The 16,568-nt window shown below is 35.8% G+C and overlaps 1 pseudogene and 1 gene segment (V, D, J or C); one reads left to right on the top strand and one right to left on the bottom strand.

Moving 5' to 3' along the window:
- Window positions 1-15,171, bottom strand: part of LOC109056326 — a 134,023-nt pseudogene extending 118,852 nt beyond the window's left edge.
- Window positions 1-16,568, top strand: part of LOC109089733 — a 300,753-nt gene that overhangs the window by 261,829 nt on the left and 22,356 nt on the right. The window contains 1 exon segment of the V gene segment in view: window positions 3,566-3,593. Coding sequence covers window positions 3,566-3,593 — 28 coding nt within the window.

Here is a 16,568-nt window from a genome sequence, read left to right as displayed (position 1 = left end):
ATATTTTTAAGAGTTAAATGTTCAGATCTTGAGGTGTTTAATGATGGTCTGGTGGTTTTGTTCTAAGATATATTAGACTAATATCAATCTGATTAATATATTACAGAAGTCAAAATAAAAGCACAGTTAAATCTAAAAATTAAAAAACTTAGCTGTTTCAACTATACTGGATATTATTTAATCAAATTTCAGTTAGATAAAACAATAAAACAATATTTTATCTTTATGTCTTTGACTAATTTTTGTCTTTTTGAATTTGTCACAAGCTTCATTTTTAAAATGAAAGTATGATCGAATCCTAAATGAGGTAGGATTCATCCTAAAAGTGAGGAACAAATTGGGGTTTTCAAAGACAAATGATGAGAAATGATGTGAAAATATTTGTATCTGTTCATAAGAGCATTAGTACAAATCTGTACACATATACACCATCAAAAATAATTCAACATTTATAAAATTGTTAAGATTAAAAAGTAGTAGTAATAAGGTAAAAATAGACCGTCACAATATTCATTAATATTATGCTTTGTGAAAATTACATCACAGGTATTAATTATTTACTGAATATGAACACATTTGGATTTTCTTGTTCATGGTGATGAATGTTGTACTTCTGAACCATAAATTCATATTTCTGAACATTCTGTAGGTTTATGTGTTTGATTCAATCATATTGTGCTTGTATTTAAAATTAACTGAGATTTATAAAGATTAATGCATTTAGAAAAAAAAAAAATTGATTGTGTGTATTTTTATTTATTTATTTTTTGGTTTTTTATAAATCACTCGTAGAGAATTTCAGAAAGTTATATGCACGTTATTATAAATGAGGCCCCAGAACTCGAGCTCATATTTTATAATCAAATGTCACTCAGTGAATCATGAAAACACCTGCAGATGAGGGAGATTATTAATCTATTCTGTGTAGTCAGATTCTGAAGCTCAAACACTGAAACAGATCACTATTGGTTCTCTGTGTGTTGACTCTGTGTAGTTTTACTGTATCATGAAGCTCCTGTGAGGACGCTGAACATCTGCTGATGGAGCTGCTCTATTCTGAGAGGAACACAATCACTCAAATATGAGTTTGACTGTTTGACTCTTTTTTCTCTGAAATGAGTCTAATGGAGACTAATGGAGAGATGAGGTTTGTTCACACTGAGACTCTCAGCAGTCATACTGACCTTCTGAATGGTTGAATCAACTGTTGATCTGTGAATGATTCATCATGAAAATCAGATGAGAGAATCAGATGAGCCAGACAATAAGTTACTGTTGAGACTTGATCATGAGTCAGTGAGTCTGTTATAATAATGTTCTTGTTTAGGACTGATGTAAACTTACTCTGAATCTATAAAGACAAGGGAAATCTTGGAAAAGTGTTTACATTGTGATGGCAAGTTTTGCATGAACAAGCACCACACATTTATTTTTGTTCTAGACCAGTGCTTCTCAAACCTGTCCTGGAGGACCCCCTGCCCTGCACATTTTGTATGTCTCCCTAATCAGACACTTCCAATTTAGTTCTTGCAGTCTCTACTAACGAGCTGATGAGTGGAATCAGGTGTGTTAGATAAGAGAGACATACAAAAAGTGCAGGGCAGGGGGGCTCGAGGACAGGTTTGGGAAGCACTGTTCTGTTGGGAAGCACACATTTGTCACTTATATCTCCAACACCAGACGTCACACTCACCTGAACTCTGATGTGATTCTTCTCAGGTGTTTATTCTAATTAGACTGGCCTATTTAAACCCTGACTGTTTCAGTGTGGAGTGTTGCTTGTTTCACACTCTACACTCTTGGTTTTATGTCTCTGGATTTTGTAATCTTTGGTTTCTGATCTTAATCAGCTCCCTGCATGCTGTTTGCTTCTCTGACTGGTTGCCTTGTTTTTTTGACCATCGCCTGGTTTTGACTATTCTCTCCTTGTTTCTACTAATAAATCTCTGCTTCCCAAATATATAATCTAAATAAATAGTCTCTGAAATGTTTGATATGCTGTCACTGTGTTGTTTTGTGATCCTCTCATCAGCAGCTGCAGTGTCTCTCAGCTGTATCAGTGCAGTCACTGTGACTCTGACTGACGGAGGTTTTTGTACGACTCTTTATCACTGTGTGAACAATATTTACTGTTGATCTGTGGTATGGATGACAATAATAATCTCCTGTATCTTCAGTCTGGACTCCACTGATGGTCAGAGTGAAATCAGTTCTGGATCCGCTGCCACTGAATCTAGATGGAGTGTTTGACTCTCTTCGATTTGCAGATTGAATCAAGAGTTTAGGAGCTTCTCCAGGTTTCTGCTGATACCAGGCCATACAAGTATATGAACCTGTACAGCCATTGCTCACTACTGTGTTTGTTTTACAGTTTATAGTGACTGATTCACCAATCTGAGCTGTTCTAACAGAGGGAGTCTGAGTCACAGTCACTTGTCCCCTGAAACCTGTTAGAAAAGTAGCAGAAGTTTAAAAACAGGATCTATATGTATTGTAAATGTCAATCTTCATAATATCATAACTACAGTATGTCAGCTTAACATTAACTTGAAAACCTTACCTTGTATACATATACAGAGAGTCCAGATGAGGATGATGATGTTGTTCATTGTTGTTGTTGTGTCTTGTGTGATGATGAAGATTGTGTTCTGTTCTGCTCTCAGTCATGAAGTGTTAAACTCACAGCACTATAAACACTCTCAGAGCACTGAAGCATGTGCTGACGATGCAAAGAAGTGGGCAGGATTTACAACAGCTTTATTTTAAGGAGATGCTTTTACAACTGTTACATGTACTTACTCTAACAACAACAACAACAACAGTAATTTATGCATCATTTCGAGTAATTAAACCAACACCCCAATCAAATCCTTACAGTAAGTATGTAGTAATTAATATTATTCAGTATTTATGTAATTACACTGCAACAACATCACCTTTAAATAAAGTATAGCATATAAAAATAAGAACTTTACACTGAATGCAGCATTCTTTTTAGAATCACTCTCTTCAGAAATATTTCTGACCCATGATTCATTTATTATATTCATTTATATTATATCATATGATATTCACGAGGGAGGACCACCATTATGTAGAATGAAGCAGCTATTTCTAAACCTCTGATTTAAGTCTTCATCTCATTACTGTACTTTACACCATTTTTGCTGCGAGTGAGTGTTTGCAAGTGAAGAGTGGGAGTAAGAAGAATACAACACTTTATGAAACATTATAAGCAAGATGAATTACACGTTGACACAATGATAAATTGATTTCAACTTAATAAACTTAAAACAAGATTGCACAGTTAATATAGATTAATGTCAAATATCAATATTAATTAAGTGGTGAGTCAATGTCATGTTGCCTTGTGAGACAGAAATTCATTTTTACATTTTAAAAAAGATTTTGTGTGAAGGAGTTAGAAATACAGAAAAAAAAAAGAGAGATGTGTCTGCTATCAGTGTGTTGAAGTGTTTCTCTCTCTGCTGGAGTTTGTGTTCACTCGAGTGGAAGAGAGGTTTTTGTACGAGTGTTTCATGAGATTGTATCACTGTGGAGGACTTTCGGTGGAGGAACTAAACTGGTGCTCGGTAAGTCTCTATTAAATTCTCCACTGCAAACATACAATTTAGATTGCGTACAATTATTATAATTATATTTATATATGTTTTTTTTTTCTTTTTTTTATTGAACCAAATTTTTTTTCTAACAATAATATTTTGGTAACACAATAATGTTTCTTTTGTTAATATTAGTTAAATACATTAGTTACTGTGAACTAACAATGAAAAATTATTGTATCACATATTAATTGTTTACTAATACAGTATTAAAATCCAAAGTTTTATCTGCTAATATTAATTAATGGACCTGAGTTGAAATAAACTAACGATGAACAGTTGAACCTTTAATAATCAATGTTTACTAAGATTAATAAATACTGTAACAAATGTATTGCTCATTGTTAGTTAATATTAAATAACGCATAAATTAACGTTAACTTATGAACCTTGTTGCAAAGTGTTACACATTTTATAAATATAGTTTTACAGTAATTGTTTAATCTAAAATATTGTGACATTTAGATATTCAGAATAACTGAATTATTCACTTTTTCATAATCTGGCTCAATCTTGATTTTATTACTTGAGTTTATCACATATATTACAGGATCTATATATATACAGTACAGGTCAAAAGTTTGGAAACATTACTATTTTTAATGTTTTTGAAAGAAGTCTCTTCTGCTCATCAAGCCTGCATTTATTTGATCAAAAATACAGAAAAAACAGCGATATTGTGAAATATTATTACAACTTAAAATAATAGTTTTCTATTTGAATATACTTAAAAAAAATAATTTATTCCTGTGATGCAAATTTTCAGCATCATTACTCCAGCCTTCAGTGTCACATGTAACATCCAGTCTATCACATGATCATTTAGAAATCATTCTAATATTCTGATTTATTATGAGTGTTGGAAACAGTTCTGCTGTTATATATATTTGATGAATAAAAGGTTAAAAAGAACTGCATTTATCAAAAAAAAAAAAAAAAAAATTCTAATAATATATATTCTAATAATATATTTTCTTTACTATCACTTTTTTTTATCAATTTAACTCATCCTTGCTGAATAAAAGTATTGATTTTATTTAAAAAAAAGAAAGAAAAAAAAAATTTCTGACCCCAAATTACTGACCAGTAGTGTATATTGTTATTACAAAATATTTATTTTAAAAACATAGCTTTTTTTTTTTTTTTTTTTTTTTTTTTTTTTTTTTGCTTTTTATTCATCAAAGTATCCTAAAAAAAAGTATCACATGTTCTGAAAAAATATTAAGCAGCAGAACTGTTTCCAACTTTGATAATGAATCATCATATTAGAATGATTTCTAAAGGATCATGTGATAATGATCCTAAAAATTCAGCTTTGCATCACAGAAATAAATGATACTTTAAAGTATAATAAATTTAAAAACAATTATTTTAAATTGTAATAATATATCACAATATTACTTTTTTTTTCTGTATTTTTGATCAAATAAATGCAGGCTTGATGAGTAGAAGACACTTCTTTCAAAAACATTAAAAATAGTAATGTTTCCAAACTTTTGACCTGCACTATATATATATATATATATATATATATATATATATATATATCGAAAAAGAGATTTAAAATGAAAAGAAAAATACTTTAAAATGTAAATGGAGCTACTTTCTATAGATCAATCAATGATTTTGAATCTCTTTTGCTCATGTTGTGCTTATAATTCAGTGCATTTTCATACAAGCACAGTTTATAAAAAAATAACTCAGTTCATTAATTTTTAATTCCAGTGATATCATTTGTAGTCGCACAATCTCTGTTTGAAAAGAGTTTGAGTTGAACATCTCACTGAACTAAAACACAGAGACATAATTTAGGGATATAATACTACTGGGATTAAAGCAGTAAATATCTTAATAAGTTTTGTTTCATTTGTGAGGTTTCATTGAAATGTATGTAGTGTTTGTGTTTTCTCTGTGTTTGTGAATGTGTTGTGTTTGTCTCCTGCAGCTGGTCCCACAGTGAAGCCCTCAGTGTCTCTGCTGCCCGCCCTCTTCTCTGCAGATCTCTGGAGACTCAGCCGCACTGCTCTGCCTGCTCAGCTCTTACTCTCCACAGGGGGCGCTGGTGAGCTGGTCACTGGACGGCTCAGAGGTCACCGAGGGGGTTGTGACCAGCGCAGAGAGCGAGCAGGACGGCCGCTACAGCCGCAGTAGTGTCCTGACCCTCAGCAAAGCACGCTGGGAAGCGGGAGAGCTGTACGTCTGCAGAGTAACACATGATGGAGCTCCTCATGAGGCCTCGTTCCACAAGAGTCGCTGTTAGTCGCTCGCAGTGCTGATGTTTCTCCAGTGAGCGCTGCTCTCTCCTGAAGATGAGTGTATCTGAGTGTCCTGTGTCAGGCAGGATTCACATGAGTCTAGTGCTGCAGCTGTAGTCATTTACAACTCAATACTGAAAGAGAGCTCTAGTGTCAAAGCGCTGGCTGATCTTTCAATCTGCTGTGTTTGCTGCAACATTCAATAAAGCTTCTCAACAAACTCCATTTGTGTCTGACAACATCATTCAACTAACAGATGAAGATGCATGTAATGTTTGTCCAGGTGCTTTTCAGAAGCTCGATCAGTAGCAGTAAATCTAGTCAAATAAAGCTCTTGGGGTTTGAACATGGTCTCTGGAGACAGAGCTGCTCTATTCTGAGAGGATCACAATCACTCCACCCTGACAATGCAAATGAGATTTTCAGCCCACACTCCCAGAGTCACTGTTTGATTGGTTACATGATCTGAACTGAAACACACCAGTTTTACTTCTGCTGTAGTCCTGCAGCACACAGACAAACTCACCATTACATTCATAAGAGATAATATATAGTGTCACTGTTTGATTGGTTACATGATCTGAATCATAATACATTATAAGGGTATTCTTAAGGCATTATAATGAATGCATAATGTATTATAAAAAAAAAAAAAAAAAAAAAACATAATTGTTTTTAAAAAAAAAAAAAAAAAACATAATTGTTTTAGTTATGTTATATTGCTGTGGTTATAACTCTTTAAACTTTTTTTATGATTATTTTAACACAATGAACACCATATTAAATCTACTTTTACACTTATAATGGACTATATATCTTGGCATTGTTTATTTAAGGTCTGCACATACTGTATCTTACTACATCTTGTAAGTGGTTAGGGTTGGTAGTAGAATGTTGATGTACTTGCAAAGTTACTTATAGTTAGGGCTGGTCACGATATTAGATTTTTCATATCAGGGTTATTGTGGCCATAAGAATTCACAGTATCGATATATCGTGATATCTATAGAAATCTTTGGGGGAAAAAGATAACAAATAATTTTTTACTTTGTTTATTGAGTTTTTCTTTTTCACCCAACGAACATAAGGATACTGATGAACGCAGTGCACAAGACTCTGGCTTTCTCCGTCTTCTATGAAGCTCATATAAAATAACAAGAGAGAAAATACTGTCAAGTTCAACAGTATTATGAATAAATATTAATGGTAACACTTTACAATAAGATCTTATTTGTTTACATTAATGTATTAACTAACATGAATGAACAATATATTTATTACACATTTTATTAATCTTTGTTAATGTTAATAAAAATAGAGTTGTTCATTGTTCATGTTAGTTCACAGTGCATTAATGTTTACAAACACAACTTCTGATTTTAATAATGCATAAGTAAATTCTGAAATTAACATAAACTAAGATTAATAAATGCTGTGGAAATATTGTTAATTATTATGTTATTTATATTAACTTAATATTAACTGTGTTATATTAACTAATGTTAACTAATAAACCTTATTGAAGAATGACTGCAGATGAGGCATTAAGTACATAGCACTGCAACCAACTTATCATTTTACAGAGTTTAATGTAATGTGGTTGCTCAGTTTTTCAAGATCTGTTTTAATCGTGTAACTGTTTATAGATTTGAACAAAGAAATAAAGTTACTATGCACAGGCCGTATTGATTGCAAATACAAAAATAAGATGAGTAAAGAAAATGCATAACTTATTAAATAATCACCCTTTACTTAAATATATGAACACAGAATACAGCTGTTAACAGGTTAATATAACGTTTCCCATTCTGTGACTAATAAAATAATGGCAACTTACTCTGACAAACATGGCTCTCCTCAGAGAAGCTGCGCTTCTTCTTGTGTGACAGTGTCAGCGTTAAGGCACAATACTGCCACCTGGGAGCTCAACCAGGTACTGTTGCTGGAGTATTTATATGTGATGTTATCATAAGAGAACTGTTCATTTTAAATATTGCGGTATATCGTCACACACTAAATTAACACGATATCGATAATTGTTGCTCTGAATATCACAGTTATACTCCAATGACTGCTAGTTGACATGTAGTTGCAGAGTTACTTATCAACAGCTGTCTAAAGGCTACCATCTGTTAGGACATCTCTCAGCTGTGCAGCACAGTCTCTCAGTACATGGCCAGGTATGTTGTCAGGACCCGCAGCCTTGCGTGGGTTGATCCTAGATAGGGTCTTCCTTACGTTGGCTGGAGGCAGACAGAGCACCTGGTTGTTGAGAGGTATGGGCAGTTTTTGTGCAGGTGTGTCGTTCTGCATTTTAAACCGTGAATAAAAGTGGTTGAGTGCATCCGGGAGGGATGTGTCATTATCACAGGCCTGTGGCGGGGACTTGTAGTCAGTGAAGGTCTGAATGGCTTGCCACAGGCTCCAAGTGTCTCTGCTGTCTGTGAAGTGATTGTTGATTTTTTGAGCATATGACCGTTTTGCGTTTTTGATGCCACATGACAGATTGGCTCTTGCAGTTTTGAGGGCTGCTTTATCTCCTGATCTGAATGCTTCATCTCTGGTCTTTAGCAGCCCACGGACCTCTGCTGTCATCCACGGCTTCTGGTTTGCACGTGTGGTGATGGTCTTGGTGACTGGAACATCATCAATGCACTTTTTGATATAAGCACTCACAGTTTCAGTGTACTCCTGCAGGTTTGTGAGGTTGTTGTAGGTGGCTGCTTCTTTAAATATGTTCCAGTCTCTGCACTGAAAGCAGTCCTGTAGTTATGAGGTAGCATCATCTGGCCAAACTGTGATGAGTTTTTGAACCGGTTTGGTGAGTTTCAGAAGTGGTCTGTATGCTGGAATTAGCATAACAGAGATGTGGTCCAAGTACCCGAGGTGGGCAAGGTACAGCCTTGTACGCATTCTTTTCTATTGTGTAAACATAGTCCAATGTGTTTTTTCCCCTTGTTGCAAAGTTTACATGTTGGTGGAACTTTGGCAAAACTGTCTTTAAGTTTGCGTGGTTGAAGTCACCGGCTATTATGAAAAAGCCGTCAGGGTTATTTGTTTGTTGTTCACTAATAGTGCTGTATAGCTCGCGAAGCGGGTCCTTCGCGTTAGCATACGGGGGGATGTAAACTGCGACAACAACAATGGCCGTGAACTCCTCCGGCAGATAGAATGGTCGACACGTCACAAATATAAACTCCACCAGCGATGAACAGTGTTTTGTCACTACACATCATTATTACACCAATCTTGTTGACGTACAGTACACACATAAACCACCCCCGCGAGCCTTACCAGACAGTGCTTTGTCTCTGTCCGCTCGATAGCAGGCAAGTCCATGTAGCTGAATAGTCTGGGAAGTTGTCGTTTAGCCATGTTTCAGTGAAAACAAACACACAACAATCCCTTGAGTTGAATTAAGTCCAGTTTATTTTCCAGAGAGCGAACGTTTGAGAGCATGAGTGATGGAATCGCTGGTCTAGTGGGGTTAGCCCTTAGCCTAGCTCGTGTGCCTCCATGCTTGCCGCGCTTCTGTCCCCTCTCACACTGCCAGCGTTGCAGTATTGTGTGGGTAGCGTCAGTAGGCGAGGCCGCGGTCTCGGGGTTCGGCTTCAGCAGCAGACAGAGGCCTCTTAGCTTCTCAGTAGTCTCCGGTGAAAGCTGTTGTTTGTACACACTGCCAATTTCCAAAAGGCTCTGTCGATCATAGATGTGTTTCCGAGTGTTTATCTGATGGTTTTGCGATAAGGTCAGACTGTCCGAAGACGAGGAAACGAGACTAACAAACATAAAAACACAGTTTTTGGGACCCGGAGTAGCCGCTGCATCTGAGCGCGCCACCATATTGGATACATTATAAGGTATTTTATAATGCATTATGCATTCATTATAATGCCTTAAGAACTATCTTATAATGTATTATAAATATGGACTACATAGAAAGTGTTACCAAAAATGTCATAAAAATACATAATCATGAATCAAGAATCAGCCATTCTGACAGTAATTGTGTAATAATGTAAATCTTTCTGTGGGTCAAATGGAAAGCATCACGTCCAGACAGCAGAAGTGACTGAATGCAGTCTGTTCAGTTTGATTGACAGAAATCATATATTACACCTAAAACATGATGATTATATTAAAAACACTGACTCTTTCTCTTCTTAAATACAAGACTAATGTGGATTATAATGTAATTGTGTTATGTGTGTTTGTGTTATTAGTGTTGTGTGTGATTGTGTTGTAGAGCAGCTGCAGTGTCTCTCAGCTGTATCAGTGCAGTCACTGTGACTCTGACTGACGGAGGTTTTTGTACGACTCTTTATCACTGTGTGAACACCCAGCTACTACTGATCCAGTTTACAGCCAGACAATAATAATCTCCTGTATCTTCAGTCTGGACTCCACTGATGGTCAGAGAGAAATCAGTTCCATGATCAGCTCCATTTCCACTGAATCTTGATGGAGTTCCTGACTGAAGGGTTTTGATGCTGTGAACTAAAAGTTTAGGAGATTCTCCAGGTTTCTGTAGGTACCAGGAGAAACAAGACTTGCAGCCACCATCTGAAGGGTCTCCAATAGCGCTGCTGGTTTTACAGGTCAGAGTGACTGTTTGTCCGTTCTGAACATGTTTCTCTGCTGGAGTCTGAATTACAGTCACCTGTCCTGTAGAGTCTGAAGAACAATTAAAACACATTAAACTTCTGAACTGAAAAAAGATGTTGTTATAGAAAATTGCAATTAAAGTAAGAAGCTATTTAAATAACTCTAACCTTACCTATTTAAATAAATCTATGCATTACCTTGACCCATACTCAAATGCTCTGCATTTTCCTAAGATCAAGAGAAAGATGCGGCGCCCGGGGAGCAGTTGGGGGTTCGAATGTCATTGTAGTCGTGTTGTGTCTGTTATTATGATAAACAAGTGTCAGTCATGAAGTGTTAAACTCACAGCTCTATAAACACTCTCAGAGCACTGAAGCATGTGCTGACGATGCAAAGTGACTCTCGCTATTTAAATCATTCACCTGAAGACTGTAGTTCACTCTCAAAGACCTTTAAAAGACCATTTCTCACACCACAGTGTTTCATCTTCAGTCTTTACTGAGACACTGCAGATAACTGAATGTGTCGTCATGTTACAATCTATAACTAAATTAAACTGACAGATTTATGATGAACGGCAACAAATTCATCACTGTTTGTTTGATTTAAGATTATTTTGCTTGTTCCAAGCAAAAACTGCCAAATTCAAACTGTGCTTTGGCTTGGTGGCTGGCGCTGAGCCAGAGAGACCTGCACTGCTCTTGTCATATTATCACAACTATGCAGTGTTCTTAACCACATAATGCATATTTTAGGTTTCAGACATTTAAATACGCATAAATACTAGTAAAACAATACATTTAGAGTTTGAAAAATACACACATATGTCTATGGAAGCAGCAACAATCCATTAAAATTTAATTTGCAGATGTGTTTTATTCATATCAGATACACATAGTGTAAGTAACTATAAAGTTCACTTTATTCTTCACCGGCCACTTATTACTTGTATTTCAGGAGAAACTGATGAATTCACATGCTGTAAATCCAACTGAAAGGACTGATCTGCAGCGCAAACAAACATGGCTGCACCCATCTCACAATACAGATGACGATCAAGATCATTTAGAAACACTAATTTACACATATTTGTGAATCGGAATATCAGATTGTTAATGACGTGGTATGCAAGTTTGTGAATATTTTAAATAAGGAAAAAAGAAATAAAAGTGAACCTTCTGTCATACAGTGTTTTCGTGGCTGTGGTGTGTCACGTGACAAGCCTGACACATCGCCATGGAAACAGTAAATTACAGTCGCCTTAAAAAAAACTCACTCTCGGGGGACTGCCAGAATATTTTAAACTCACCACTGAAAAGGTTAAAAACTTAAATATTTTAAAACTATAATTAACAATTTTTTCTTCAAAATTCAATTAACATTCACTTAAATATTAATTCAGATAATAAATATTTATTGTGTCTGTTTTGATTCATATTTTGTCTTCTTTTCTTACATTGAGATGGTCAGGGCTCAATCACTGAATCGTGAAAACACCTGCAGATGAAGGAAATTATGAAACTATTCTGTGTAGTCAGATTCTGAAGCTCAAACACTGAAACAGATCACTATTGGTTCTCTGTGTGTTTTGACTCTGTGTGTAGTTTTACTGTATCATGAAGCTCCTGTGAGGACGCTGAACATCTGCTGATGGAGCTGCTCTATTCTGAGAGGAACACAATCACTCAAATATGAGTTTGACTGTTTGACTCTTTATTCTCTGAAATGAGTCTAATGGAGACTAATGGAGAGATGAGGTTTGTTCACACTGAGACTCTCAGCAGTCATACTGACCTTCTGAATGATTGAATCAACTGTTGATCTGTGATGAGACTCAGTCAATGATTCATTCTGATGTGTGTCCTTCAGTATCTGTGTCTCTCACAGCTGTTACTGACAACAGCACGAACATCAGCAGCTTTCAGTGCATTATTTATTGTTAAAGCTTTGATGGTGAGCTACATTCATCCATGCTGAATTTGTGTGTGAAAATTAGATGAAAGAAATTAGCCAGATAATAAATTATGGCGAGACTTGATCATAAGTCAATGACAACAAGATATTATAAAGACCAGGGAAATCTTGGAAACTGTTTGTGGCAAACTTTTGTATGAACAACTCTACTTATTTTTTTTTTATATATATATTAAACATTTATTTCATACTAAGTATATGTGGTGGGGAAGCCCATTACCTTCCCTAATAATTATGTCGGTCATATTGACTGTCACTATAGGGATATAAAGGGCGGTAGACCTATGCTTGAGGTCAGCGTCATTGTTAAAGTCACTAATGCGTCACCAACGCTGTACTGTGGCTGCTTCCGGCATCAGGTGTGGACATTGGAGAGAGTAAGCTCCGATTGCATGATTGCCTTTCCCTCTCGTATGGTTCGAATCAGCGGTTCTGTTTCTTGTGCGGGTCTCACACTGCTGCTGTGGCTGCCATTGTTGTGTGTGTGACTATGCACACATCAGATGCGTCATCGGTATGTCTAATAGGCGTTTGCTAAGTTTGGGTGAGGGGTTAACGTATAATAGTAGTATTAAATGGTAACATTCAGTTTTTTTATTTCAGGTGCTCTCCCTAAAACATTGAAAGTGTTGACTGCTAGTCCGAGTGGGTTTCACGTCCTGCCCACGGATAACACTGCTGTTTTGTTTTGTTTTGATTTTGCTTTATATTTTGTTTTCTTTAAGTTATCTTTATTTACATTTGGTTAGAAGTGATGCTCTCTGCTCTTCTTTGTCTTCGTATTTTCTAATAGTTTTTTTGTGTATTTTATTTAGTTGATTCCTATTTTGCAAAGAACCCTATCCTTTGTCTTTGGGTTTATTTTGCAGCTCATCCTTTTGTTGGCCGATTGATTATTTTTGTTAAATGCAACTATTTTTTTCCTTTTGTATTTTTCTAGTTTTTGTATCTTTGTTTTGCTGTTTTCTTTCTTGCAAACTGTTAAAACCAACTGTTTCTATTGTGCATCATCTTAACTTTTTGATGAACTTATTCATTGTTATTTGAGGGCAAATAGGCCTTGCCCATTTCTTTTGCAGTTTTGTTAATTCTTATTGTGTTTGGGTTTTGTCATTTAGTTTAAATCAACATGAGGGCAGTTCAGTGTCATGTTTAATAATTCTGTGTGCATTTTAGTGACTCTTTACTGAGATTGCTCTGTTTTTGTGTCACAGGATCTGGGTGCCGAAGGCAGGGAGGCCGGCTCTATTCCCTTCTAGTGGTGGTGGTGTGTTATTCACAGTGTGCTGTGTCCATCGGTGGAAAGTGGTGTGTGTGTGTGTGTTTGCGTGCACTGGTGAAAGGAATGATTTCTCTGCTATAGGCAGATAAAATCTCTGACAGCCTGACCCTGCTGGTAAGCCCCAGTTAGCTGGTGTTCCTGTGACATTCGTAGAGCTAAACTCTTATGATGGGCTGTGCTTTGGCTGAGGCCTGATATGTTTTAATGATTGTTTTAAAGCAACTGTGATTTAATAAAGTAAATTGTTTTGTATTGTTACCCATGTCTCTGAGCGTCTATTTGGTGAATGAACTTGCGTGTCCTTTAGAGGCACTAATTTCTCTGGGTGGAATTTCCAGAGTGGCGTATTTTGGCAAAATTTTCCTTTACATGCACCCGTGGGTTGCCACATATAGTTCAAAATCAAATATGTTAACATATTTACTGACATAGATTGATGTAAAATTGTAATTAAAGTATATTTGGAGTACTTGTGCACAATGCACATTTCTGTTCCTGAACTTGCAATGGTTCACCTTTAGCACAATCAAATATACTTCAGTTTATCTTTAGTTGGATTTCAGCAAAACTTCCACACAATTAACGTGCATTAAGTACAAAATTAGTTCCAATTAAGCAGACTTTAAGTATATTAAATTAGTATGCTAATAGTACAGCTGCAGGGAATACAGTATATCTGTAAAATACTTAGCATGAAATCAATGTGTTTAAAACATTTTAGTATATTTATTTTTCACTAGGGAAATTTTCAATGTGAAAATCCATTAAGTGATATGTGATTATATTACATTTGCTTAATATATCTTATGAATAAACTTTGAAACATTTGATACACCGTGTCCTTGTGTTGTTTGTGATCCTCTCATCAGCAGCTGCAGTGTCTCTCAGCTGTATCAGTGCAGTCACTGTGACTCTGACTGACGGAGGTTTTTGTACGACTCTTTATCACTGTGTGAACACATAGCTACCACTGATAGAGTGTAAACTCTGACAGTAATAATCTCCTGTATCTTCAGTCTGGACTCCACTGATGGTGAGAGTGAAATCTTTTCCAGTATTTGCTGTTCCACTGCCACTGAATCTAGATGGAGTTCCTGACTGGAGTCTGTTTATGTAATAAATGAGGAGTTTAGGAGCTTCTCCAGGTTTCTGCTGATACCAGGCTAAGTACTGCTGTATATCCCTACATCTATATTACACTCTATTGAAGCTGTTTGACCCTGTTGGACAGTTTTAACTTTAGGTTGAGTCAGAGTGACTCCTCTGGAGGCTGAAGCAAAAAAAAAAAAATAAAGTCAGTTAGTGTCTGAAACTATATCACATTTTTACAAGAACAGCAACACCAGTGTCAAATTGTTTGTATCCTACCTTGAATAAAAGCTGCAATGGTCCAGATGAGGATGATGATGTTGTTCATTGTTGTTGTTGTGTCTTGTGTGATGATGAAGATTGTGTTCTGTTCTGCTCTCAGTCATGAAGTGTTAAACTCACAGCACTATAAACACTCTCAGAGCACTGAAGCATGTGCTGACGATGCAAAGAAGTGGGCAGGATTTACAATGTTGAAACGTTATTCGACAAACAAATTTGCTTGGTTAGTGTGGTTCATTTTAAGTGTGAAAGCTGCTATCCAAACTGTGGTGCACATCAAACAAACAGACAAAGACTCACCTTTTCAGGACATGCTGTCATGCTATCATGCGGCAGTGAACCAACCTCCATATCCTGTGAGTTCTCCGGCAGACTCATGCATAAACACCAACAACAAACAATAGTTTTCTCCTCCATTCTTCTTACGAGTGCCTTTTAAAGCACGTTGATTTAGTCCAGGTGCAGCACCGTTATAGCCAATCCCCTGCAGACAGCCAGTCACCTGTAACTTGGTAACAAACACAGGAACTATGTTGCCTGTTACAGTTCAGTACTAGACTCTGAACCGTCGTCTCCTTGCAGAAGATATCTGTGTGCAAGAGTGTTTTGACAACTGTCTTTACCTGTTTTCTGAGCTATTTATTAGTTATAAGCTTGCAAAAGTACTACCATATGAACACACATGCACTGAGCACATTTAGCCCAGCACATCACTGTTTTTGATATTCACTAATTATATATAATGTTGTAACATGTCTTTACAATTTCTGTTTTTTTATTATTATTATTATTTCTTTATTTTTTATTATTTTTTTTCTTTTTTTTTTTAATTCTTTTATTTTTTTTTTCATTTTCTATTTTATTATTATTTTTTTTTTTTTTTTTATTTTTATTATTATTATTATTATTATTATCAGTCTACATTTTGTAACCAAATGATATTTTATTAACAAAGTTTTGGAGGAGAATGTTCAGATAATTAACCTAATTAACACAAGAGTAGCACAATCAGTAGACTAATCAGCCCAATTAACAAGATATGAAGTGTATATGCAGTATACACAGCAGACCTGCCTCTCTTCCTTGACAGTTTTCCAGCATCCCTCCACCACCCCATCTCTACACTTATAAATATTCCTATCCTAACTCTGAGTTTGGGCCTAAATTCAGAGCTCGGAGCCCTCCCCTCGGACAGCACGCCAAATATGCATAACCTTTGCTCTGTTTATTATATGTAAGTGTGAACTTGTGAAACTGGTTATAACTAGTCTTAAAGAAAAAATGAGATTACTAACTTAAAATTAGTCAGTGCATGTTATGCAACCTGACACCAGGACTAAATGTATCATTTTCTTTTTTTGGTCCTGACCAAAAGAGCCAAGAGAACCGAACTACAAGTGTGAACACACAATCAGAAGTTCATTGTGAATGTAGAAGCCTGGACCTTTATGCTGGAAG

The sequence above is a fragment of the Cyprinus carpio genome, chromosome B25 (genome assembly GCF_018340385.1).
Source record: "Cyprinus carpio isolate SPL01 chromosome B25, ASM1834038v1, whole genome shotgun sequence".
In the NCBI taxonomy this organism is placed as follows: Eukaryota; Metazoa; Chordata; class Actinopteri; order Cypriniformes; family Cyprinidae; genus Cyprinus; species Cyprinus carpio.
Note: the sequence above shows the minus strand (reverse complement) of the source record. Positions and strands in the feature narration are given on the sequence as shown.